Source organism: Marmota flaviventris, chromosome 8, assembly GCF_047511675.1.
Source record: "Marmota flaviventris isolate mMarFla1 chromosome 8, mMarFla1.hap1, whole genome shotgun sequence".
NCBI classification, from domain to species: Eukaryota; Metazoa; Chordata; class Mammalia; order Rodentia; family Sciuridae; genus Marmota; species Marmota flaviventris.
This window is the reverse complement of record NC_092505.1, coordinates 129,313,738-129,338,871: the sequence shown is the minus strand read 5'-3', so window position 1 is coordinate 129,338,871 and position 25,134 is coordinate 129,313,738. Positions and strand designations below refer to the sequence as shown.

At 32.2% G+C, this 25,134-nt stretch overlaps 1 protein-coding gene across 1 annotated transcript in view; it reads left to right on the top strand.

The window, feature by feature from the left end:
* Dnajc13 (DnaJ heat shock protein family (Hsp40) member C13) overlaps positions 1-25,134 on the top strand; it is a 117,873-nt gene that overhangs the window by 45,177 nt on the left and 47,562 nt on the right. The window contains exons 18-29 of the mRNA XM_027933725.3: positions 1,912-1,987; positions 2,233-2,328; positions 3,465-3,608; positions 7,189-7,271; positions 9,301-9,454; positions 12,837-12,940; positions 13,027-13,186; positions 14,129-14,191; positions 15,390-15,491; positions 20,661-20,765; positions 21,627-21,829; positions 22,863-22,947. Coding sequence (XP_027789526.2) covers positions 1,912-1,987; positions 2,233-2,328; positions 3,465-3,608; positions 7,189-7,271; positions 9,301-9,454; positions 12,837-12,940; positions 13,027-13,186; positions 14,129-14,191; positions 15,390-15,491; positions 20,661-20,765; positions 21,627-21,829; positions 22,863-22,947 — 1,375 coding nt within the window. The remainder of the gene's footprint in view (positions 1-1,911; positions 1,988-2,232; positions 2,329-3,464; positions 3,609-7,188; positions 7,272-9,300; positions 9,455-12,836; positions 12,941-13,026; positions 13,187-14,128; positions 14,192-15,389; positions 15,492-20,660; positions 20,766-21,626; positions 21,830-22,862; positions 22,948-25,134) is intronic.

Below are 25,134 nucleotides of genomic sequence, written 5' to 3'. Positions count from 1 at the left end.
AGTACTTTGAAGTTTATGGAATTATAACCACATGTCCAGGCCTTTTCCCCTTCTGTTTCCTCTGACTATCTTGCATGCACATGACCCCATAGACCCCATATGGGAACCTTGCATAAATTTTCAAATACCTTTGTTAATTTAGGTGCTCTGCTTTAAATATAAGAAATAGGAACCTTAATATATTTCTAGCCCAAACTAGGCTTATCCTAAATCTCTGTGGGTAAACAATTTCCCCTTCAGAGAATCATCTTTCTTTCAGTAAATCATTCAACTATAAGAAAACCCATAAATCTCTTCATTTATTCTAGGCAATATGAATTCCAGTTCTTCAGTTGTTTTTTTTTTTTTTTTTGTGGTTTTACCAGAGTATAGCATTAATAAAACACCAAATATCCTAAGTATTTAACATATTTCAGCTTAAGCAATAGCATAATTTACTGACTTATGTTTTATTTTATTTCAGTACTACAGATTTCCATTTTTTATCACCTGGGCTGTTGTGTGCTGCCTTGCCAATAGTTTATTTATACTATTATAGAAAGCTATCTGCATAACTTAATTGTAATGCTAGCTATTAAAGTAATCTTCTGTATTGTCTGAGAAGATAGAAAGATAGGAAGGTTATTTCCTTAGTACTACTTATTAGCAGTGTTAGATCCCAACTTTCATTAAGATGTTATTTTATTCCATTAAACCCCATGTTACTTGTTTGCTTGTTGTGTTCCTTTTTATTATAATCAGTTAAATTTCCTACTGTGATCAATTAGTGTATTTATTGGGGAAGCACTTTAATTTGGAGAAGGTTCCAAAATGTTACTAATACTTGAATTACAGTATTAAAAAGCTTTCCATTTATAGTAGATATATCACTTATGTTATTACTTTTATCTCTAATTAGAACCTTTTTAGGAGTCACTGATATGAAACCTACCAAATATCAGTGAAGGAAATTATAAGTGTAATTACTGCAATATGTTAGCTTCCCGATAGGCTCAGGAATGAGCAGTTTGAGTAGTATTCACTTTCTGATGAAATAGTTTTGCTATTCATCTTTGTTCTTCTGGGAATGTTCTTCTGGGAATGTAAGAAGTAAATACATACATCTGTAGATGATTATTTGGTTCCTTCCCTGATTGGCTTCATGACCACTCATAGCAAATGCCAAAGTCTACCAAGTCTAGAAAGGATCAGTGGTGGGTGAAATAGGGTTCCTGCTTCTGAGGTGTTTCCGATTTAGCAGGCAGTATTTTACATGGGAATTAAGGTTAATAAATAACCAAACCACAGAGTCAGCATGGTTTTTAGATTTTCATTTTGAACCCAACTTTTAGCTTTTAAGTAGAATTAGAATAATTTTCTGTAAGTGCTTTGGGTCTTTACCCATACTCCAAAAGTGAAAATATTTTTTACTTCTGATCTTGCGAAAAAGATTTTCTTAAAACATAGCTGTTGACTTTTACTTGTGTTCACAATTTTAAAGAATGACAGAGTGCTATTTCATTGTATCATATCTTATTATATAAACTACTTGTGTTTTTTTTTAATTCTTTGGGGGTTTTTGTTTGTTTTTAATTCTTACTTTCTTTAAATGTTTAAATTGTTTGTTTTTAATTTTTACTTTCTTTAAATGGATAAGAACCTGTGCCTTCATGTTTAAGATTCTTTGAAAATTAGTGTAGCTATCTGGAAAGTAGTTTAATTTGAAGAAACTTCCAAACTTTTAATACTTCAATTAGTATTGCACACACCTCTCCACATTAAAATATTAATTTTTAATAATTTTTAACATCAGAATGATTTTCTTACTGTAGCCATATTTCTTATAGTTATGTGATATTTTGTTTTTAAAAATTCCTTTCTGTTCTAGCTGAGATAAAGCAGCAAACCTTTCTCAACGTCTGCTTTTTTCAGACAGCTAAGTAGACATTTAGTGGGGCTCTGGACGGCTGATAATGCAACTGCGACAAACTTGTTGAAACGCATTTTGGTAAGTCCATGAGAAACTAGAAAAGATTTTTGTGTTCCTTTCAAAAAATTTAATTATATACACAATTAAAGGGAATTTTTTTTTGTTTGTAATTGAAAAGGTATTTATCGGAGGACTTACCATGTAGTAAGTCTTACAGTAACTGAATCATAGTGTTAATTTATTTAGGCTTTTACATCTGAATTTCCTTTTGTGCAATTACTTGGAAAATGGATATGTGTTTTATTATTGTTTGTTGTTTTTAGCCACCGGGCTTGCTCGCATACTTGGACAGCTCAGATCCAGTTCCTGAGAAGGATGCTGATCGGATGCATGTTAGAGATAATGTGAAAATAGCAATGGTAAATATAAATATGCTTGTCCTGAGTGTCTTTTCAGGATTAAGAGTACTCTAATAATACTCTTCTGTGGATGACTAAATATTTAGTCAAGAACTTTTGAGTTAGTCAGTTTTGCATTGCTTTGACAGAAATACCTGACAAGAACGACTTAGAGGAAGGAAAGTTTATTTGGGGCTCACAGTTTCTCAGTCCATAAACAGTTGATTTGGTTGCTCTGGGTCCAAGGTCAAGCAGGCCATACTGGGGGAAGAGTGTGTGTGGGAGAGGGAGGCTGCTTACCTTGTGGAATCCTGGAAACAGAGAGTGAAGAGGCCACAGGGAAGAGGTACCCTTTTAGGGTACTCCTGTAGTGACCCACCTCCTCTAGCTGGGATCTACCTGTCTATAGTTACCAACAGTCTATTCAAACTTGAATGGACTGATAAAGTTTCAACTCTTATAGTCATTTTACCTCTGAACATTCTTGCATTAATACAGGAATTTTTGAGGTACACCTCATATCTAGACCACCACAAACTCATTTCATCGAGTAGTAATGTTTTTCTTTATTATTATTACTAACAGCTTTTTTGAAGTAAAGTTTACATCCCATAAAATTCACCTGTCTTATACATTGCATTAATTTTTAGTATATAGAGCTTATACAACTGTCATCAGTCTATGAATAGAATTAATTTTATTCAGTGTTTTATTTCTCTAACTCATTTTATTTGCAAATTCAGGAATGGATTTCTTTTTTTATTTCAAATGTGTAATGTGATATTTTATACATATGAAATTACAAATGATGTTAGTGAAAGAACTTACTTGGCACATTTTTCTTATAAGATCTATGTTAATTATTAGGTTGACCTATCCCCAAGAAAATTAAACATCTTTCAAATCTTTTTCCTTTCTCTGTGTCATCTCCTACTTGCATGTTATGACTACCAAAAAAGGAATTAACTTGAAACCCTAATGTTTCTTGGACAAAAAGAATAATTTATTGTAGAAATTTTTCACTTTGTTTTTCTATTTAACCCTAACATCCAGTATTTATTTTATTATTTTAAATAGCTAATGTGACTCTGCTGTACATGGAGTTTTAAAATAAATTTGTAAGTAGGTATGTAATGGATTTCAACATTATTTTATAGGATCAGTATGGAAAATTTAATAAAGTTCCAGAATGGCAAAGACTAGCTGGAAAAGCCGCTAAAGAAGTTGAAAAATTTGCCAAAGAAAAAGTGGACCTTGTGTTGATGCACTGGAGGGATAGGATGGGCATTGCTCAAAAAGAGGTAAAAATAAAATATGCTTCTAAATTTATAGCATTTCTACATGTCCTAAGCCTAACTTCAATTGCTGTTGTTCACAGTGAAGGCATTCAGATATGTCTGACCGAATATCTGAAGTTTAAAATGAATGTCACCTAAATCTGACTCATATTTTTTCCTCCTTGATTAATAATTTTGTGAATTAATGATTAGGATTTTAGTTAGGTATTTAATATAGAATTACTATCTTAAATTTTCTTACATAAATTTTATTTTCATACTTTTTTATTTCTATTTACTCCCTTTCTTCTTTGGATTTTGTTTTGCACCTACAAAAATTCTCTTTGGTTTAGTCTTTTTATTCAGAACTAGTCAAATAATTCAGAGATAATTTTTTACATTTTTTATTAAATTTATTATATGTTCTTAAATCTTGCAGTATTAGTCCTCAAATCAAGGTCAGACCTCGTTTCAGTTTCATTCTTCATCATGTAGAATGTGTAGCAGAACCCCATTCAGTAGTGCACATTCTTCCATCTAAGAGGTGTAATTTATAGTGAGTATTTTCTTTACTCAAAACGAATAATTTTTGTGTCTCTCTAAAATGTGTTTCTTAGGAATTACCAGAATATCTAAACATAACAAAACAAATGCTATAGTCTTAAGTGTTTTTGAAATTCAGATCAGTCTTCATTTATGTAGAAATTGAGCATAGTAGGTTAATGGTAACTTGAATAAGTGATATTCGCAGTATAACAAATCATTAGACAGACTTTCAAGTGACGAGGAGAGGCAAGAAGAGTACTGAACTTTGAATTGGTTAACTGACATCTGAGCCTGTCTATCACTTATTAACCCAAGTTACAGGTTTTCAGAACCCTACTTTTCTGTTTTTTAAAATCAGAAATAACAATACCATCCTCATAGAGTCACTTTGATATATAAGCAAAAGAATAATAAAAACACTATATACAGCTGGGCCCAGCTGCACATACCTATAACCCTAGTGACTAGGGAGGTTGAGGCAGAAGGATCAAAGTCAGTCTCAGCAATTTAGCAAGGCACTAAGCAATACAGTGAGACCCTGTCTCTAAATAAAATACAAAAAAAGGCTGGGGATGTGGCTCAGTGGTTAAGTACCCCTGAGTTCATCCCCAGTACTTAAAAAACAAAAAAAAATTATATACATATCTGGTCATGATAATATTGCTATAGCATTTGAACAATAGAAAAATCTATAGGTGTGATATGAATGATTTTCAAAGTTACTAAAAATTACAAGCTCCTGGCTTCATGTAGTTAAGCCTATTTTTAAAATAAGTTATTTCAAGCTGTATAAATGGAAATAAAAATATATATTTATATGTGGGCAAATATAGAGTGTGTGGGGTGACACGTGCATGCTATGCAACTGGTCTACCACTAAGCTGTATCTCCAGCCCATGCTGTATGAGTTTAATTATCATACATCAAATAAATTTTTGCTTCTAAGACTTCATATGTGACATGTACCCATCATTAAGCAGTTTAACTGGAAATAGGGATATATGTTATTTTAAAACAGCAATTCAGAAGGAAAAAATGTATTTTTAATATCAAAAAAATTTTTGAGAGAGAGAGAGAGAGAATTTATTTTTTTAGTTTTCGGTGGACACAACATCTTTGTTTGTATGTGGTGCTGAGGATCGAACCCGGGCCGCACGCATGCCAGGGGAGCGCGCTACCACTTGAGCCACATCGCGGCCCATAATATCAAAAATTTTTACTGGTTTGTTGATACTGTAAACATGGAGTATTATCTAAAATTTTGAGCAAATAATACCAGTGCCTCACACATGCTAAGCCAGTGCTCTTGCCACTGAGTCACAACCCCAGTCCCAGATTATCATTTCTGCCTTGGTATTTAACATTAATTTCTTTAGGAAACAGTAATCTTTCTAAATATTTTATTCATATAAATAACATGAAAATATAGAAAGTAGAATTTTGTGCTTTAATCTGAAAACTATTGTCAAGATTATTAATACTGGCTAGTCTTGAAATGAGCTGTATTACTTATATAATCATAATAAAATGTTCATTTTATTTGTAACTGTTTTGGATTAACTAAGTAACTTTGGCTAAAATATAAAATTGTTTTTTTAATATTTGTTATTTTCAGTTTAAGGATATGTTTACTAACTGTAGTGCTTAACTTGTTACTATCAAGGTATCAGTCTGCCCTGTTTTTGGAGAATTGGTTTTTCTTTCGTTACTCTAGACTGCCACCCTTTTCTCCCAAGGTGGGAGGAAAATTAAAAGAAAATTCTTTCTAATTAGAAGTCCTGAGAAAAGATTGTTACAAAAACCAAACTTTCAGTTTGTATACTTTAATCACCTTTTATTAATTTTCATGGTAGTGCACAGAATTAAAATTTGTAGAAAATTTTTCTATATATAACCAATAGGTTTTATGTTTCAAAGAGTATTTATTTACTTTTTCAAACTTACTACTCAATTTACTTTCATTCTTCCTATATCATATAGTCCATTTTCTTGCTTTATTTATGTAATTTGCCACTTAAGTAAAATTTTAACTTTGATGTTTCACTCTGTACTGCTTCATATTTTTTGTTTCTCTCATATTGAGGATTGGAATTCTCGTCTGAAATATCTACAGTTCCACTAGGAGCAGAGATTCTTAACCTCTAGTCCATATTCATACTTCAGGGGCTCATTGAAATCTATCTTCCAGTTACAAACCTTACATGTGCCTCTGTGGAACAGGGGATCTTAGCTTTATTTGAATTCTCCAGCTAAAATTTGAGTCATAGGCCTAGTGAAGCAGGTGGGCCTTTTTCTGACTTAAAGTGAAGATGATTTATATTAACAGCATCAGTATATAAGTATACTGTATAAGTTTATACTGTATATAAGTATACAGTATAAGTTTATATAGCTTTGCAGATTTAGGCTTGCCTTCTCCTTTCTATTTTCTTTAAAAATTTTTTATTTTTTCCTTTTTACAATTAAATTCAGGACAAAAACAATATGGTGAGTTTAAGTCCCTGCTACATGTGTGAAATGTGTTAAATTGGCATGTAGATTTGTCTTTGGTATTCTTCGTTTAATGAATTAAATTCAGTTCTCATTTCATATATGTCTGAATGTAGATATGTATTTCTTCCTTTAGCTATTTCAATTTGTACTTGCTTCTCTTGGCTCTTATAGCAGTTTAATAACCTGTAACCTTTTTCAATTATTGATTTTTCATGATTTTTCTATTAATTGCATGTAAATGTTTGAACCAAGTCACTGTTTTTGATTATTATAAATTTTACTAGTGATATGTATGAACTTTACAAGATTTGATGTTGAAATGGTTACTTTAGGTTACTTGGAAAATATTTGAGGAACACTATAGAAATGTATGCTGGTAAATTATTATATGTGATGTCATTTAATGTCCTGTATTCACATCTTATAGATTTTATTTGTTTCATTAATTTTGTTTCTATCAAAATTTAATAAAAATATTTCCTATTGCTTATAAAAGTGATGATCTTCTGACTGAGCCTATTTGCTAGTCTCAGGTTGAGTACTATATAGTCTTTTTCTTTTCCAGAATATAAGTCAAAAGCCAGTAGTCCTTCGAAAGAGAAGACAGAGAATAAAAATAGAAGCAAATTGGGATCTTTTCTATTATAGGTAAACTTTAAGCCTATTTTTCAGTATAGATTAAACTTGATATTTCTGTTAGAGGAATCATAACAGGTTTTCCTTCCCTGGAAACAGCTTTTTAAAAATATATATATTTTTTTAGTTATAGATGGACACATCGACATTTGTTCTAATTGTACATGACAGTAAAATGCTCTTTGATACATCATGTGTAGATGGAGTATAATTTCTCATTCTTCTGATTATACATGATGTGAAATCCCACTGGTCTTATAGTTATATATGTTCATAGGGTAATAATGTCTGATTCATTGTACTATCCCTTCTACTCCCAAACTCCTTCATTTTATTTATTTGTTTTTATGTGGTGCTGAGAATCAAACCTAGTGCCTCACATGTGCTAGGTGAATGCTCTACCACTGAGCCATAACCCCAGCCCCTGGAAACTGCTTTTTGCCACAGGTATTTTTATGCTGTCAGGCCAAGATGTGTAACTTTTAAGATTGATTTGATTAGAGTCACTTCTTTAAAATTAGGCTTTGTACATAGAGTGATGATAGTCTGAAGAGCTAAAATTACTTTAAAGTTTTTGTTAAAGCTTGGAGATGATGACTTGTAACACTTATGGCTTAGAAATGATTGCATACTTACTTTAAGCTTTGTTGGAAATGGAGTCTTAAAAGGGATAGATGACCACACATGGTGATGCAAGCCAGTAATTGCAGGTACTCTGGAGCTTGAGGTAGGAGGATCACAAGTTCAAGGCCAGCATCAGAAACTCAGTGAGACCCTGTCTCAAAAAATAGAAAGAACTGGGGATATGACTCAGTGGTAGAGCTCCACTGAGTTCATTCCCCAATACTGGGGAGAGGGAGGGAAGAGTTAGATAATGAAAACAATGAGACTTTTGACAAATGAATATGCAAGTTAGTTGACTTCATATTTGTCTAGCCTTTCAAACATGGTAACCCCCTTCCACTCCCCATTTCCATCCCTATCCCTAACACCTAACATAAATACAGAAAGACTTGATTTAAACATTTTCTTAAAAAAGTGACCCACTTGTACTCATTCTGGAAGCTGAAATATTGATTGTACCTTGGCTAGTAAAGGAAATACAGTGTCTAAAATCTTTCCATACTACATTTAAAGTATATAGTGCAAGTATAGTATATCCTTAAAGTATATCCTTTGTATTTCTTTCTCGGGCATCCCTCAGTTGTGTTGTACCCCTAGAACTTTCTTGAAAGTCATTAAAATGAGACTTTCTAGAAGGATTGCAAACTGATAGTAAGCAGAAGTGGAATGTGTCCATTACCAGTTCATATTTTTGTCCAACTTTATTATAATAAGTTATTCTGTAATTTCACCTGTTGTTGTTGTTGTTGTACCAAGAATTGAACCCATGACCTTGAACTTGCTAGCAAGTGCTGTATCTCTAAGCTACATCCCCAATCCATTTTATTCCAAAAATATAAGGAAGATATTTTGAAAATGTCCATTCATAACTTGGCAGTTTTATGGTATTATATTGGGTAGTTTATAAGTTCCAAATATAGGATATTGTTCATCCCATATACTTCACTCCAAAAGGGTTAAATTTTTTTTGCCCAACCTGAAATTTGATGTCTGAAGATCTGAATTGTTTTCTAACTCAAAACTACTGTCATGTATATCTAAAAAGAACAAAAAAATTGTATTAGCAAAAGATTGAAATTGAAATGTCAGTTCATTTTTTTTTTAATTTACATGGATTTGTCTTATAGTTTAGGTTTATTTTTTCTTAATATTTTATTATGAAACTTTCAAAAATGGGAAAAGGTGAAAGACTTTTACAGTGACTACCTGTGTATTTATAATGGTATTTATTCTACCATTAGCATTTTACTATACTGCCTTTACACAGATTTTTATTTTCTTTATTCTTGCTAAATAAGTCTACAGTTTTCTTGCTTATTATAAGACGTAGTAAGGGCTATTTATGGTGAGTTTTTTTTTTTTTTTTTTTTTTTAATGTTTATTGCTTCTATTTTTTTCTGATTATATGTATGTATAGGTTTAGTCAAGACCACGCCAGGTCAAACCTTATTTGGAATTTCAAAACACGAGAAGAACTGAAAGATACTCTTGAATCTGAAATGAGAACATTTAATATTGATAGAGAGCTTGGTAGTGCTAATGTGATATCCTGGAACCACCATGAATTTGAGGTAAAGTTCGATCTTTACCATATATTAATCTGAAAAGGTAAAATATGTGCTTTTGAGTGAATTTTTAAAATTTTATAGTTATTTAACCTGTATCTTTACCTTCCCTCTGTGACATCATAGAGGAAATACTGGATAACTTTTATCTTTGCTTGAGACAAAAATAATTCTGTTGAGTAACTAAGCTTTACACATGAGAATCTTGTAGGAATTTTTAATAATTTTTTTCCTAGGTATTCCAGATGTGTTCTCTGTGTGTTTGTTTCCATTTCTGGGACCTTGAGAGTCTTTCTTTGTTGAAATATACTGTTACCTTATTACTTGTACTTTGATTAATTTTTTTGTGCTAATTTGATACTGAATGTGATTTTATTTTACTGGAGTATTTCTAATGTGAGGAACTAAAGAACAAGAAACATACTCGTTGTAGATAATTTTGTGTTTAATGTGTATATATATTATATTATAGATATGTAGATACCTATAGTCATGTGCTGTGTGATGTTTTGGTCATCCTTGGACCACGTATTCCTTTGTAATCCCATAAGATTGTATCCCCTAGTGACAGTGTAACCGTCTTGGTATTAAGCATGCTCTACAGTGTTCATATAGGTTGAAATTGCCTAATATTACATTTCTCAGAATGTATTCCCATCATTAAATGATGTGCAACTATATGTACTTTTAAACTGTTAGAACAGATGTGAGTTTGAATGTGCAGGTCATCCCACAGGCTTTCATATTTTAAACCAGCCATATTTCTAAAGCATCTAACAATTTGAATGTACTCATTCTCTCCTCCTTGGAAAAATTTTTTTACTTTGATTTGACAGGCTGTATTTTCCTGAATTTTGTTCATTTTTACTGCCCACTTCTTCTCAGACTTCTTGATTCATTTCTCCTTATCTTGCTAACCATTAAATGTTAACTGGCCACAAAAGGTCAGTTCTTGGATCTCTTTTCATTTTTATTTATTGCCTCAATGGTCTCATGAATTTCAATGTTTTTTCTTTGCAAATGGCTTCCTGGTTTTTATCTCCTGGTGGGACTTTCTTTCCAAGACTACACACTTTCATCCCTTAATTGGATGTACAATAATCATCTAGAACTTTTCCCCAAAATTGTGCTTTTGTTTTTACCTTAAGCCTCGTTTTCTTGTAATCTTTGATCTTAGATAATTAATATTCCTTACTTTCTAGTCAGAAGCCTTGAAATCATCTTTTCTTTTCTATCCTGAATTCAGTCTGTCAGCAAATCCTTTTCATTAAGCATCAATATTTATTTAGAACTGAATCAACTATTCTTGCTGTTGGATTGTATCAATATCACTGCTTCTTTCCTTGCCTCCCAGTAATCTGTTATCAACATAGCAACAGCAGCTATATAGCAACATTGTGTTGTTACAATATAAGCAGATTATATCATTTCTCGGCTTGGTGCTCTTATGGTTTCCTGTCTCAGTAAAAGTCTTTTAGTTCTTGGAATGACTGAGAAGGTAAGATCTGTGAGCCCCTAACTGACTTGGATCTCATACTACTCTCCCTTGCTCATTGATTAAGCTACACTGATTCCCCTGAAAACATCATTGTTGTTGCCTCAAGGTCTTTCTACTTGATATTCCTTCTGCATAGAACAATTCTTTTTTTAGATAACCTTATAATTTGTTTTCTTATCTCCTTCAGATTTTTTCTTTGGCAGTGACCATCTGATATACCTTCCCTGGTTACTCTTTAAAAATGTAGCCCTTTATACAGAATATGTACATATTCATTCTCTCTCCATATCCTGTTGCTTTATTTCAGTCCGTCATACCTATTGTCACCCAACTATCATGTGTGTTTCACTTTTTCAGAAAATTTTGTTTTGTTCTCTGCTATGTAGAACAGTGCATGGCACATAGTATATGCTTCTAAGTAGTTTGAATGCTCTGAATTTATAGAAGGAAAGTGAAATGGAGATAAAACATTTCTACACATATTTTATGCAGTTTATATTTTTAGACATCAGTTAAACTGATAAGTAAATAACTAAAATAATAATAAATAACAAATAATAATTAATAAAAAATAATAAATAAAATACTAATAATAAAATGAATAGGCTTTGGAAAAAGAATTTTAGTAGTCTGGTCAGGGAGAATTGTTTTTTGCAGTAGCCAGTAAATCTTTCCTTGAAACAAGCAGCATGAGCCCAAGGGTTGTGGCGCTGCCCCAACTCCTGGTCTTGGACTTCTCCATTGCATATCACCTCCAAATAGTTGCCTGGGTTATTTGTCACACAGAGAAGGTTACTGTAGAAATATATAAAATGTATTTGGTATGTTGTTTTAAATCTTGGCACATCAGCAAGAGGTAAAACTAGGGGAAGAGGGAATTCCTGAAGTAACCCGTGCATGCTAGGCAAACTTTCCTGCTGGACCATCTCCTCTTTTCTTGGTTATGGTAAACTCAGAAAGGAATGAAGCAGATTTCACTAATACCCTTAGTGCTGTGACAGTTTTTATCAGGAAGTTTTACATTCTTAAGATTACCACAATGTTTGAAAAAATTACTTTCACAGCAAAGAAAGCATTCGTGACTGACGTTTAGTACTTTCATATGTTGTGCCACATTTTTGCCTCAGAGGTGAATTTTGATCTTTTTCTTGGTTCCTGTCTTTAAACCTTCCACATGGCTTTTGGTGTGTGTTATTAGAAAACACCAATCTGATTCATTTGAGTTTGCTGAGGCATTTAAGTCTTCCTTATAGCCATAAGAGCAACCAGCTTGCATAAGTGTCATAAAAAAGGTTTCTTCCTTCAGGAAGCATCACATCTTCAGTTTCTGTATTGCTTTCACTCCCTAGTATTTGCTGTGGGAGCTCCTTTTATTCTTTCATTTGTTATTAGTAAATTTATCTTCATTGATACAATTTTTCACCTCACAAAAATGTTCTTTTCCACATCTCTCCATATCTAATTCCTGATTTCTTATTTTTATGACTTAAAAATTTATAGACAGCGAAAAATATGTAAATGTTAACCTTCAGGTCAGAATCTTTCGTCTCTTGCAGTTTAAGGTAATGGGTGGAGTAGCCCATCTAAATTTTCCTCATCTTACTCTCATAGCTTCTGGAGTTTCTTCAGAATGTGACATATTTTATTGTGCTTCTATATAAGATGAAGAATTATCTATTAAAATTACATTTTCAACATATAAAGTTGATGTGGTGTGTAATTCCAACTCAACATTTAACTGAAATAGTAAGTCATGTTGTTAATATTGAATTGCCAGGTGTTTGAGTTCAGATAAGCTCTGAACAGAAAGAGTATAAGAAACAGTTGTGTGGAAATTGTCAAATATCTATTGTAAATTAAAGTGATATAATTTGTTTTTATTAAATAAAGGTTAAATATGAGTGCCTGGCAGAGGAAATCAAAATAGGAGACTATTATCTGAGATTACTATTGGAGGAAGATGAGAATGAAGAAAGTGGATCAATTAAGAGATCGTGAGCTATACTTCACATCCTTTTATATTTGTTTTCACTGTTGGTTTCATGATTATTTCTATTATTGACCATTTATTCTTACCTAGGTATGAATTTTTCAATGAGCTCTATCATCGCTTTCTTCTAACTCCAAAAGTAAACATGAAGTGTTTATGTTTACAAGCCCTTGCTATTGTTTATGGCAGATGTCATGAAGAAATAGGACCTTTTACAGACACAAGATACATCATTGGAATGTTAGAGAGGGTAAGGATAACATTTAAGGAGACTGAATCACTGGGACTTTCTGCATGAGTTATACGTTAACTTGTTTAAATCTAATTTGGTTGAATAGTAATTTGACCAGATTAATACTTGTCCATGCCAGGTTATTTTCATTTTTATTTTATTTTATAAGTTGTGCTTTTGAAGAACTTTAGCAATCTATTTGCCAATCTTTTAATTTAAAAGTATGAAAATGAAAATTTTAGAACCTTGCAGTAATAATTAGAAAAGGGAGCTTGAATTAGCCCCTTTTTCGTTTTATAATTTTATACAATTTGTCATTCAACATTCGAACATGGTAGAACAGATTAATCCATTCATTCATGTTACGTGTTGTACATACCTTCATTTGTGTTTGTATTCCTCTTAATTTAACAGTTTAAATTTCAGTGAACTGCTTTAGAGAGGATTATTTTACCAATTTTTAAAAATAATCATCTATGCTTATTATAGTTGTGTAACTGTGAATCATGCTCTGTATGTTAGAAAACTGAATCTGAATAAGGTCACTCAACAAGAAGGGCATAATTAGGACAGAAATCCTTACTGTTTTCTGTTACACTGAATTTCACTCTTGAATTCCAATCCACTCTTCATTCCAGTGACTTCTGGCATACCATTTGTATGTAAGCCAGTACATTTTTCCTCCTTGTTTATATTCATCATGATGACATTTATATGTAACATTATTTACCAATTCTTTAGAAATTTTAATTCAAGTATATAGTTAACTTCTTTTCTAGGAAAATTAGATAAGTTATTATATAGAATTATAAAGGCTATAAGATCAGACAGGCTTCTATGATTTTTTTCCTTTTTTAAAAGATATATCTTATGAATTGTCAATTGGTTTTGTAAAGTAGTAATAACGTTTTAATTTGTGTTTCTATTTACTCCTGACTGAATTTTCATTTATTTCAATAGTGCACAGATAAACTTGAACGAGATAGATTGATCCTCTTTCTAAACAAGTTGATCCTTAACAAGGTACAGTATTTTTGCATAAATATACTGTCCTTTCCAAGTCATATGGTTATGTAAAGATAAACTCTCACAGTTGAGTTAATTATCCAGAGATGGTTCTGTTCTTATTTTCTTTTGAGTTAAGAAAACTAAACTTCTGGAGGGAGAAGTTTTTACCAATTCCCTGAAAATTTACCCTAATATTACAGGTGCGAAATAAAATAATGATAATAAAATTTTGAGTGGAGAGTAAGGAAGGAAACATCATTAACCAATTTTACTTAAGATTAGATTTCAAGTAAATAAATACCTGACATAAAATGGGACATTGAATTTATCAATATATATTTTGATGATGAAGATTAATTTGAAGATATAAACTGGAGAATCATTTTAGTCCTTTTTTTTTTTTAAAGATATTTTAGTAGATTCATGCTGGTTTCTCACATGAAAAAAATTGATAATTGTAGCTAGGTGTGGTGGCACATTCCTGTAATCCCAGCAGATCAGGACTCTGAGGCAGTAGGATTGTGAGTTCAAGGCCAGCCTCAGCATCTTAGTGAGGCCCTAAGCAACTTAGTAACATCCTATCTCAAAATTTAAAAAAAAAAAAAAATTATAATTGCAATATACAACATTAATTCCCAATTACATGGTGATGAAATAAGTTTATGCACATTTTTGTGTCTTAAAATTTGATATTAATACCATCTTGCATGTTTTATTCTCACTTTTATTGTGATATTTATGTTAACATATACCACTTTTAGTAATACAAATGTTTTAAAAGAAAATATAATTAAGAATTTCAATTTATAGTTTCTTCCTTCTAAGAAATTATCAGTTTTTATTTTTCAAAAAACTAAAATTGTAAAAGATTTTTAATAGAGCAGATTTATTTCTGATTATAGAATAATCTGTTTATTAACAAAAAGACCTTGACAGGATAGTGATTTGTTCATATTATTTTTGTGAGGGATATATTTTTTTTTGCTCAGAACATATTTTGGTAGAATTTTTTGCTGTGATCTCTTTATAATATATAGTATTGCCCTTTAAATCTATTGAAATCCTGTCCTCTGAAGACAGTCCTAAAACTACTAAGTAATACCTGTTGCATGTCAATTGTTTTCAAAGAAACTCCAAATATCCTCTTCTTTGAGAATCTTAGATAGCACCTACTTAACAGAAAGGTTGTAAATTATATAAAAATGTTTTCCAGAAAAATGTTAAGGATCTCATGGATTCAAATGGAATTAGAATCCTTGTGGACTTACTTACTCTAGCACATCTCCATGTGAGCCGAGCTACAGTACCACTCCAAGTATGTATGCTTGTTTAGGTTTTTAAAGCTAAGCATTCTTTGAATATAATTTTAGGGACAAAAGAATCATGGAAGTCTAAATACATGTGAATACATAATGGTTAACAAAGTATTTCTCCAATAATTCTGATAGTATTAATATCTAGTAGATTCATTCACATCAAAAAAGTGAAATCACTATAACAACAATCAGAAATGGACAAAAATGATCCAGTTTTATTTTTCCAATATCTTTTGTCTTTTAAAGTAACTGATCTCTAATATGGCTTATTTTGAGAAAGTGTGACCTTTAGGCTTTAAACTGAATTCATCAAATATGTGACTAGAAATTTTAACATCAACAAACAGTGAAAATATGCTTTTTTTTTTTTTTTTAAAGCAAATCTCTTTTTTTATGTGTTCTTTGTAGTTATACATGCCAGTAGAATCTGATATATTTATACAAGCATGGAATATGTCTTATTCTAATTAGGATCCCAGTCTTATAGATGTACAAAGTGCTGAGATTCACTGTAGTGTATTAATATATATACATAGGAAGTTTATGTCCTATTCATTCCACTGTCTTTCCTATTCCTATCCCCGCTCCCTTCCCTTCATGCCCCTTTTTCTGTTCTTCCCCTCTCCCTGCTTATTTGTGTTAGCATCCACATATCAGAGAAAACATTCAACCTTTGGTGTTTTGGGATTGACTTATTTCACTTAGCGTGATAGTCTCTGGATCAATTTACCAGCAAATGTCATAAAAGCCATTCTTTATGGCTGAGTAATATTCCTTTGTCTATATATACCAAAGTTTCTTTTCCATTCATCTGTTGATGGGCATCTAGGTTGGTAACTTAGGTATTATGAATTGTGCTTCTATAAATATTGATGTGACTGAGTCACTGCATTATGCTGATTTTAAATCCTTCGAATACGTAGAGAGGAGTGGAATAACTGCATCAAATGATGGTCCCACTCCTAGTTTTTTGAGGACTCTCCATACTGCTTTTCAGAGTGGTTGCACTAATTGCATACCAACAGTGTATGAGTGTACCCTTCTTTTACATCCTTGTCAACATTTATTGTTACTTGTGTTCTTGATTGCTGGTTTGAGTGAGGTGAGATCTCAGTGTAGTTTTAATTTGCATTTCTTTAATTATTAAAGATGTTGAATATTTTTTCATTTATTTGTTGGCTGTTTGTATTTTTTCTTCTGTGTTTAGTTCCTTTGCCCCATTTATTGTTGGTTGTTTTTTTTTTGGTGTTAACGCTTTTTCAGTTCTTTGTGTATCCTAGAAATTAGCACCTTTTCTGAGGTGCAGATAGCAAAGATGTTCTCCAGTTCTGTAGGTCCTCTCTTAACATTCTTGGTGGTTTCCTTTTCTGTGAAGAACCTTTTTAGTTTGATGCTGTCCCATTTATTATTGATTTTTATTTTAATTCTTGTGCTTTAGGAGTCTTGTTGAGAAGTCGATTCCTAAGCTGACATGATAGAGTGTTGAGCCTACAGTTTTCTACTAGTAGGTGCAGCATTTCTAGTCTAATACCTAGATCTTTGATCTGCTTTGAGCTGAGTTTTTTGCAGGGTGCAAGATAGGATCAATTTCATTCTGTTACATGTGAATTTCCAGCACCATTCATTGAAGAGGCTCTTTTTTCTCCAAAGTATGTTTTTGATGTCTTCATTTGGTACGAGATAACTGTATTTATGTGTGTTTGCCTCTGTGTCTTCTATTTGATTCCTTTGGTCTACATGTCTGTTTTGGTGCCAGTACCATGCTGTTGTTGTTACTATAGCTCCATAAAATATTTTAAGGTCTGGTATTGTGATGCCTCCTGTTTCACTTTTCTTGCTTAAAGATTGCTTTGGCCTCTTATTTTTCCAAATGGATTTCATGACTGCGTTTTCTATTTTGTTGAAGAATCACATTGGAATTTTAATAGGAATTGGATTCACTCTCTATAGGGCTTTTGGTAATTTGTCCATATTGACAATATTAATTCTGCCTATCCAAGAACATGGGAGATCTTTCCATTTTCTAAGGTCTTCAATTTCTTTCTTTAATGTTCTGTAGTTTTCATTGTAGAGATCTTTCATCTCTTTTCTTATATTGATTCCCAAGTATTTTTTATTTTTCTAAATCTATTGTGAATGGGATAGTTTCTCTAATTTCTCTTTCAGCTGATTCATTATGGATGTATAGGAATGTAGTTGATTTATGGGATTGATTTTGTAGCCTGCTACTTTGCTGTATTCATTTATGAGTTCCAGAAATTTTTTGGTGGAGTATTTGCAGTCTTCTAAATATAGGATCATGTCGTCGACAAAGAGAGATAGTTTGAGCTCTTTTTTTCCTATTAGTATCCCTGTAATTTCTTTCTTTTACCTAATAGCTCTAACTAGAGTTTCAAGGACTATGTTGAATGTCCTGAATTAGATTGAATGATTTCAGTGTTTCTGCATTTAGAATGATTTTGGCCTTGGGTTTGTCATATATAGCTTTTACAATGTTGAAGTATATTCCTTCTGTCCCTAGTTTTTCTTGTATTTTAAATATGAATGGGGTTGTGGCTCAGTGGCAGAGCATTTGCCTAGCATGTGTGAGGCACTTGGTTCAATCCTCAGCATCACATATAAATAAACAAATAAATAAATGTACATCAACAACTAAAAATATATTTTTTTAAATGAATGGATGCTGTTTTTTGTCAAATGCTTTCTCTGCATGCTTTGCCTTAAGGAACCTTGAGGCCTTATTGTAATCCAACCAAGAGAATAAAACTTCTGATCTACTAAATGGCTTTTTTGATATCTAGTTTATAAAAGGGATGCAGTCGTGCACGTCTATAATCCCAGTGGAAGCTGAGGCAGGAGAGTTACAAGTTTAGAGCCAGCCTCAGCAAAATTGAGGTGCTAAGCAACTCTGTGAGACCCTGTCTCTAAATAAAATATAAAACAGGGCTTGGAATGTGGCTTAGTGGCTGAGCGCCTCTGAGTTCAATCCCTAATACCAAAAAAAAAAAAGGCATCTATACTTAGTGTATTTCTTTTCTTTTCTTCCTTCTTCCTTCCTTCCTTTCTTCAAGTTTTGATTTGTGTTTTGTTTTGTTTTTGTTGTTATTGTTTTTTAGTTTTAATTTCTTGGTGTAAGGAGATGTTAGATTGGGATTTTTGGATTTGGATTTTGTTTTGTGACGAAAACTTCTGATGAATATTTAGAATATGAGCTTTTTCTGTTACCAGGTGTGAATAGGCAAAAATCATAATGCTTATATATGCTATTCTATTCAGGACCTATTCTAGTACATGTAATACATTTACACTTTAAATCTCCAATAGCTTTATTATGTTGTTACCATCATTTTCCCATTTTACAGTGAGGAAACTGAGGGCCAGAGAGACTTGAGTACATTGCCAAAGGTTAGGAATGACAGATCCCAGAAGTCTGTCCTCTTAACCATGTTGCTGTACTTCTCTATGTGAATCTAACTGGAAACTGATAGTTAAGAGGGTATTTTAAAACCATGTTGTACTAAAATCCACTAACTACATGAAATTTCTGGCAGGAAAGTAGGGGGAAAGTTAACTCATGTATTGTTGATGAGACTACAAATTAGTACAGCCACTTTGGAAAACAGTATGAAGATTTTTCAAAAAAATAGGAATGGAACCACTGTATGACCCAGCTATCCCATTCCTTTGTATTTATCCTAAGGAACTAAAATCAGCATACTGTAATAATATAGGCATATCAATATTTATAGCAGCACAATTTATAATAGCCAAGTTATGAAACCAGCCCAGGTACCCATCAACAGATGAATGGATAAAATGTGGTATATACACACAATGTAGTTTTTGTCAGCCATTAGAAAGAATGAAGTCATGGTATCTGCTGTTAAATGGATGGAACTAGAGAACATCAGTGTTTTCTCTCATATGTGGAAGCTAGAAGAAAAAGAAAAGGAGTAAAAAAAGGGTCTCACAACAATAGAAGGGAAACTAATAGATTATATACGGAGATAGAAAAGGGAGAGAAGGAAGGAGGATGTGTGGAAGTCCTAGAGAACAAAATCTACTAAATTATGATATGTTCATGTATGAATATACCTTCATGAATTTCACTTTTATATGCAGTTATAATGCATCATTTAAATAATAATAGGTGGGGCATTGGAGCAGAGCAAGGGAATCGGGAGGGAGTTGAGAGAAAGGGAGATACTAGAGAATGAGATTGATCAATTTGTGCTTGTATGAATATGGCATATGAATTCCATAATTATATATAATTATAATTCAATAAAAATAATCCCATAAAAATAACATTCTATCCTCATCAAACACTGAAAGAGAAAATTATAAGAATTATCTGCAGTGTTAAAAGAGAAAATGTCAATCTAGTTTTGCAGATTTTAATTGGCTTTACATGTGATTCTAGAATTGAGCTCTAGTCTAAACCAAAAATGGTTCAAGATGCTCTGTACCACCAGATGGGCAGGTTATACTTATAGCCAGGGAAAAGGAAGTAACATACAGAAAATGGAAGTTGGGTACAGAAACAGCTCAGTGGATTGCAGTATGTTTATGCATCAAGTTAGATTGCTATTCAGTATGTATTGAGAAATGTTTAAGACAAACCTAAATTATGTATGAAGGCAGGTTTAGTTCAGACTTAATTCATTTTAACAGTAGTGCAGGTAATGGATTGAAACTAAATATTTAAAACCACTAAACCTTTGTTAGCATTTCAACTCTTTGATCTCAGATGCTTATTGAAACTCTTGTCAGAGTGAGTTTTTTCCTCAAAATAACCTGTAATATTTTGAGCATTGTGTTTTAATGGTATTTATTTATTTAACCACTTGCAGAATGCTACTAAAACTTTAGTATCCTGAAAACTTATTAATAAACATAGGAAGTGTAGATATTTTACATATCTACACATGTAATCTTTACGTAGATTGTTAAATGGATTTAGGAAAACATTTATTTCAGATGCATATTAGGAAGTAGCTTTTTTTGGTTATTTGGTTAGGTACTTAATTCTTAAATATTAAAATAATGTTACTTAAACTTTTGAATTGAGTTCCAAATGGGAAATAAACCCCCAAATTTTGTTTTATGATGTGTTGCCCCCTTAGATTTCTGTGTTGCAAAATAACTGAAATCTTTTTAAAATTTAGAGCAATGTAATTGAAGCTGCTCCAGACATGAAGAGAGAGAGTGAAAAGGAATGGTATTTTGGCAATGCAGATAAAGAAAGGAGTGGCCCCTATGGATTTCATGAGGTACATGTTTTAGAGAAGCTTTTTGTGAAGGTCTCCGCCTTTCTTTTGCCCTCTTGCTTAGCACACAGAGATGTATAATATTGTTGTCAGCTCTAAGGGCCCTGTATCCCATTTATATGGGAAGGAGTAGATGGCTTGCACTTTTGGAGAAGCTCACATGCATACACAATTGTGTCTTCAAGTCTTGTTTAAAAACTATTGTTAGGGAGGTAACACTCAGGTTTTTAATGAATTTCTATGTAACAATTGCTCTCTATTGTCTATTGTTGTATTTCTTTCCTTTTTTTTTTTCTTCTTGATACTGTGTTTTGAATCTTGCCACATGATAAGCAAGCATTCTGCATCCCTAGCACCAATTTCTAAATAAATATGTCAACTATTATCAGTGGTATGAACAAGTAAGTTTTAATATGTATTCTTAACATTGAATATTGAACATTGCCTATTCGGTTCAAGAACTAATGGTAGTTTCACTTTGCATCTGCAATATTTGATCTTGATCTCCCATCCTCAGCCTTTCTGGCTCAGTGGGAAATTGGCCAAAGATGGTTTTCTGGAGGCCATGCCTTTTTCTCTTACAAAATTGGTCATTTTTACTCTTTCTAGTATCCTGCAATTGACCAACTAAATTTTTTTTTTCCCTATTATTAGCCAAACTTGGATTCCTAAAAACTTATCAACAAAATCTTTTTTTTTTTTTAAATACTGAACTTGGATGTTTATTTCACAGTATATTTCAATGATAGTGTATTGCTATTTTATAGTGTCTTCCACTTTCATATGTATTTACTATGATTAATATTGGCAAATTTTTCATTTTATTTTGTCTGTCTGTAATAATGATGCCTTTAATCAATTAAGATGCAAGAATTGTGGACCAAAGGAATGTTAAATGCAAAAACCAGATGCTGGGCTCAAGGCATGGATGGATGGCGACCACTTCAGGCAATACCCCAGCTTAAGTGGTGTCTGTTAGCCAGTGGGCAGGCTGTTCTGAATGAAACTGATCTTGCTACCCTCATATTGAACATGTTGATCACAATGTGTGGATATTTCCCAAGCAGGTAAAATATAATTAATATTTTCATGATGTACAGGGCACCCAGAGATATCTTGTTTTTCTCATTGGTATGGATACTTCAGTAACATCATGGGATTACCCTGGCTATTTAAAACATAGGTGTCCTGTTTGTGGCCTTGGGGAGTGCTGCTTTGGCCTTTAGAACTTTTTGAAACAGATATAAAAGAATAAATACTTTGGAAATTATTGGTAAAGTAACTGAAAAGCAACCTTCTGTGGGAAATTTCAAATAAAAACTGAGACCTACCAGCTATGCTGGTAATAATTTTTATGTGAATTAGGTATGAATATTTTGAAATAGATATACTGTAGTCCATACTCAGTGGTAAGTTCCTTATCTGTCATGTCAGCATTCCTGGTGTAGCAGTGTTTCTAGGCCCACACCTCGTTCTACTTGACTAGTGAAGGTAAGGATGTATTTTCCTATGGCAGTCATAACTCTTGCACAGAACTTTTCAATCTGTATAAAATACTTGCATATACATCCTTTTATTACTGCACTACCTTGTGATGGAAATTACTGAAAAAATGTCACATTTTATGACGCTCAAGGTATTCATGGTTCTAGTTCTCTTTAAAATTAGACTAGACTCAAAACCATACAACCAGTATGTAGAAGTAATATGGCATTAAAATTAAGTCTGTATTTGAAAAATACTGACTATAGTTAAATTAAAATTTAGATTTATGTGACAAAAGTTTGATATGCCCTTTGGGGGGGTCTATCCACTGACAATGTGTTGGACAACACAAAGTTTAATCAATTAAATAATAAATAAGAGTCTTTGGCTCTTCTAGGGTACTGTTTTTCAAGGAAATCTTATGGAAAGATATGAAGTCATATTAAGCAGCCAAATAGATTTAAACCAAAATATCTAATCATGTTCCCAGCTGTATGAGAGCTTAGTCTTCATTAACAAAAAAGTAAGGTAACTTGCTTCATGTCCAGTAGAATGCTCTGAACATACAAATTTTAATAAATATATTAAATGTTAACCATAGAAAATATTTTCTAGAGATCAAGATAATGCCATTATTCGGCCTTTACCCAGAGTGAAAAGACTACTATCAGATAGCACTTGCCTTCCCCATATTATTCAGGTGAGTTCCTTTTGTGTTATTGAACTAGGAACAGTATTTTAAGAATTATTTTCTCTTATTTAATTTTATTATGCATCCTCATCTTTATTATAGTCTGTTTCATTCTGATAACTAAAAGGTGCTTTATAGTTTGTAGTGCAGTTTGATATTAACTGCTGGCTCCTGCCACAGAAAGACATGGAGGCTTATACCTTAACAGATAAGCTAGCACATGCCTCAGATTTTGATTGTTCTCAGTTACATGTTTTTGTGTGTAGCAACTGATGATTCAAAGAATTGAGTTGGAATTATATAGGATTTACTAAAGACATTTTTCTTTTTCTTCTTCTGCATTCTTCTAATCTTTTCAAATTAAGTTACCTAAACTCAAATTAGTATTAGACAAATCAGGTCCCAGAGATTTCATAGGTAGTCATTTCCCTCCTATCTATTAATTTTTTTTGTCAAATCTAATTTTTTAGACCTTAACTACTCATGGTTTGACTTAAGAGCATTGTTAGTAATTTGTACCATTTATTTATTAGTGTGACCATTTGTATATTAGTGTGGAAGAGATAATGACTCAATGTATATATTCTTACATTCATGTATTACTATTAAGTGCCTGTGTTAATCACTGATACTGAAAAAGTCATGTACAAGAATACAGTTTTTTTTTTCTTCTAACTGTTGTTATTTAAGCATACCAACATTTAAAAATTTGTATGCTTTTCTATGTGGACATTTCTGTTAAGACCTTTATATGAAAGAGCACTGTAATTATTTCTTTAAACCACTACCATCTCGCCCACAGGACTATATGACTGTATGTTGGAGGGACTTGTTTTCTGTATAGGTCCTTCTCAACATGTAGATAAAATGTCATACTCAGAAAATTAGCATCTCCCAAACATGTTTCCAAGAGTCTTGAGACTGAAAAGAATAAAGTAAATGCAAATAGCATTAAATTTAAGGCCAGGAGGGAATGACTGAAAAGCTTTTAAGAAATATAGCACTATAACATGAAGCTTGGGGTTAGATGGAGAAGTGTATGTTTTCATTAACCAGAAACTTTTAGCACCTTATGAACAAAATGATAGAAGAATTACTTACATTTCTAGCTTTTAATAGCATATGCCTTCTATATTTTTAATACTGAGTTTAAAAATTGTTTCTTTGGAGTTTTTTTCCCCCTTAATTTTCTATATTCTCACATACTGTAGTCTTGCTAAAACACAGGTAGCTGTAGTAGTTTTCACAAACAGTATTTACATTTGGAAAGGGATTTCTGTACTTCATTTGACTTCAAGAATTGTCACCAGTTTGACTATATGGTACAGCTTTCAAATTTTTAGAGTGTTTTAAGATGCAGTGAGTTTTCTGGTATAGTGACAACATGAAATACTCTGAGCTTTGTTTGATAATTTCCATAACATCAAATATTGAACTCTACTAGAGAAAATTCTATGTGATACTTCCTTAATATTTTTCTTTGTAAAGTATGTCATAGTATGAAATACTTAAATACTTTGCTAAATAGATAAGACACCAAACACACCAAAAATTTATATTGTTTACTTAAAAAACAGCTCTTCTCACATCCGAGAATGAAGAACTTTGCACCTGTAATTTGGATCTAGTACTTCTTCATTGTTTCTCTTTTCTTTTTTTTTTCCCCTCTGGTAGAATTTGACCCCAAATTGGAGATTATTTGGAAGCAACTATTTAAAGAAAATAGAAGTACCACTTTTATTAAGTTTCAGAGATAAAATTTTTACAATTTTTTATCAGCTGTTTATTCTGTATGGTTTTAGAGTTAGCCCAGATTCATGATAGTGATATCATATTTCCTTCAGTATTTCTAGTTCAGATTTCTAGAGGTCACATCTTTCAGTACTTGTAGAAGTAGTACTGTGTGCTGCTTCTGGTACTTGTTTTAGCCTCTTGCCTTTAGCACCACTCCTAAATCTAGTTTGTAGTGCCATTTCATCAATAGGTGTTCAGTACTCTGTTTCTTGAGTTCTTAAGTAGCATTCAGAGGATTCTTCACATTAACTCAATTGAACCAAAACTAAACATGTAGTTAATTTTATTGGTTTGTTTTTTCCTTTTTCTTTTATCATTAACAGAAAAAAAAATCTATTTAGGAACATTCTCAAATAGGAAGCGATTTTACTTGTAAAATTATGACAAAACTAGCTATAGGCA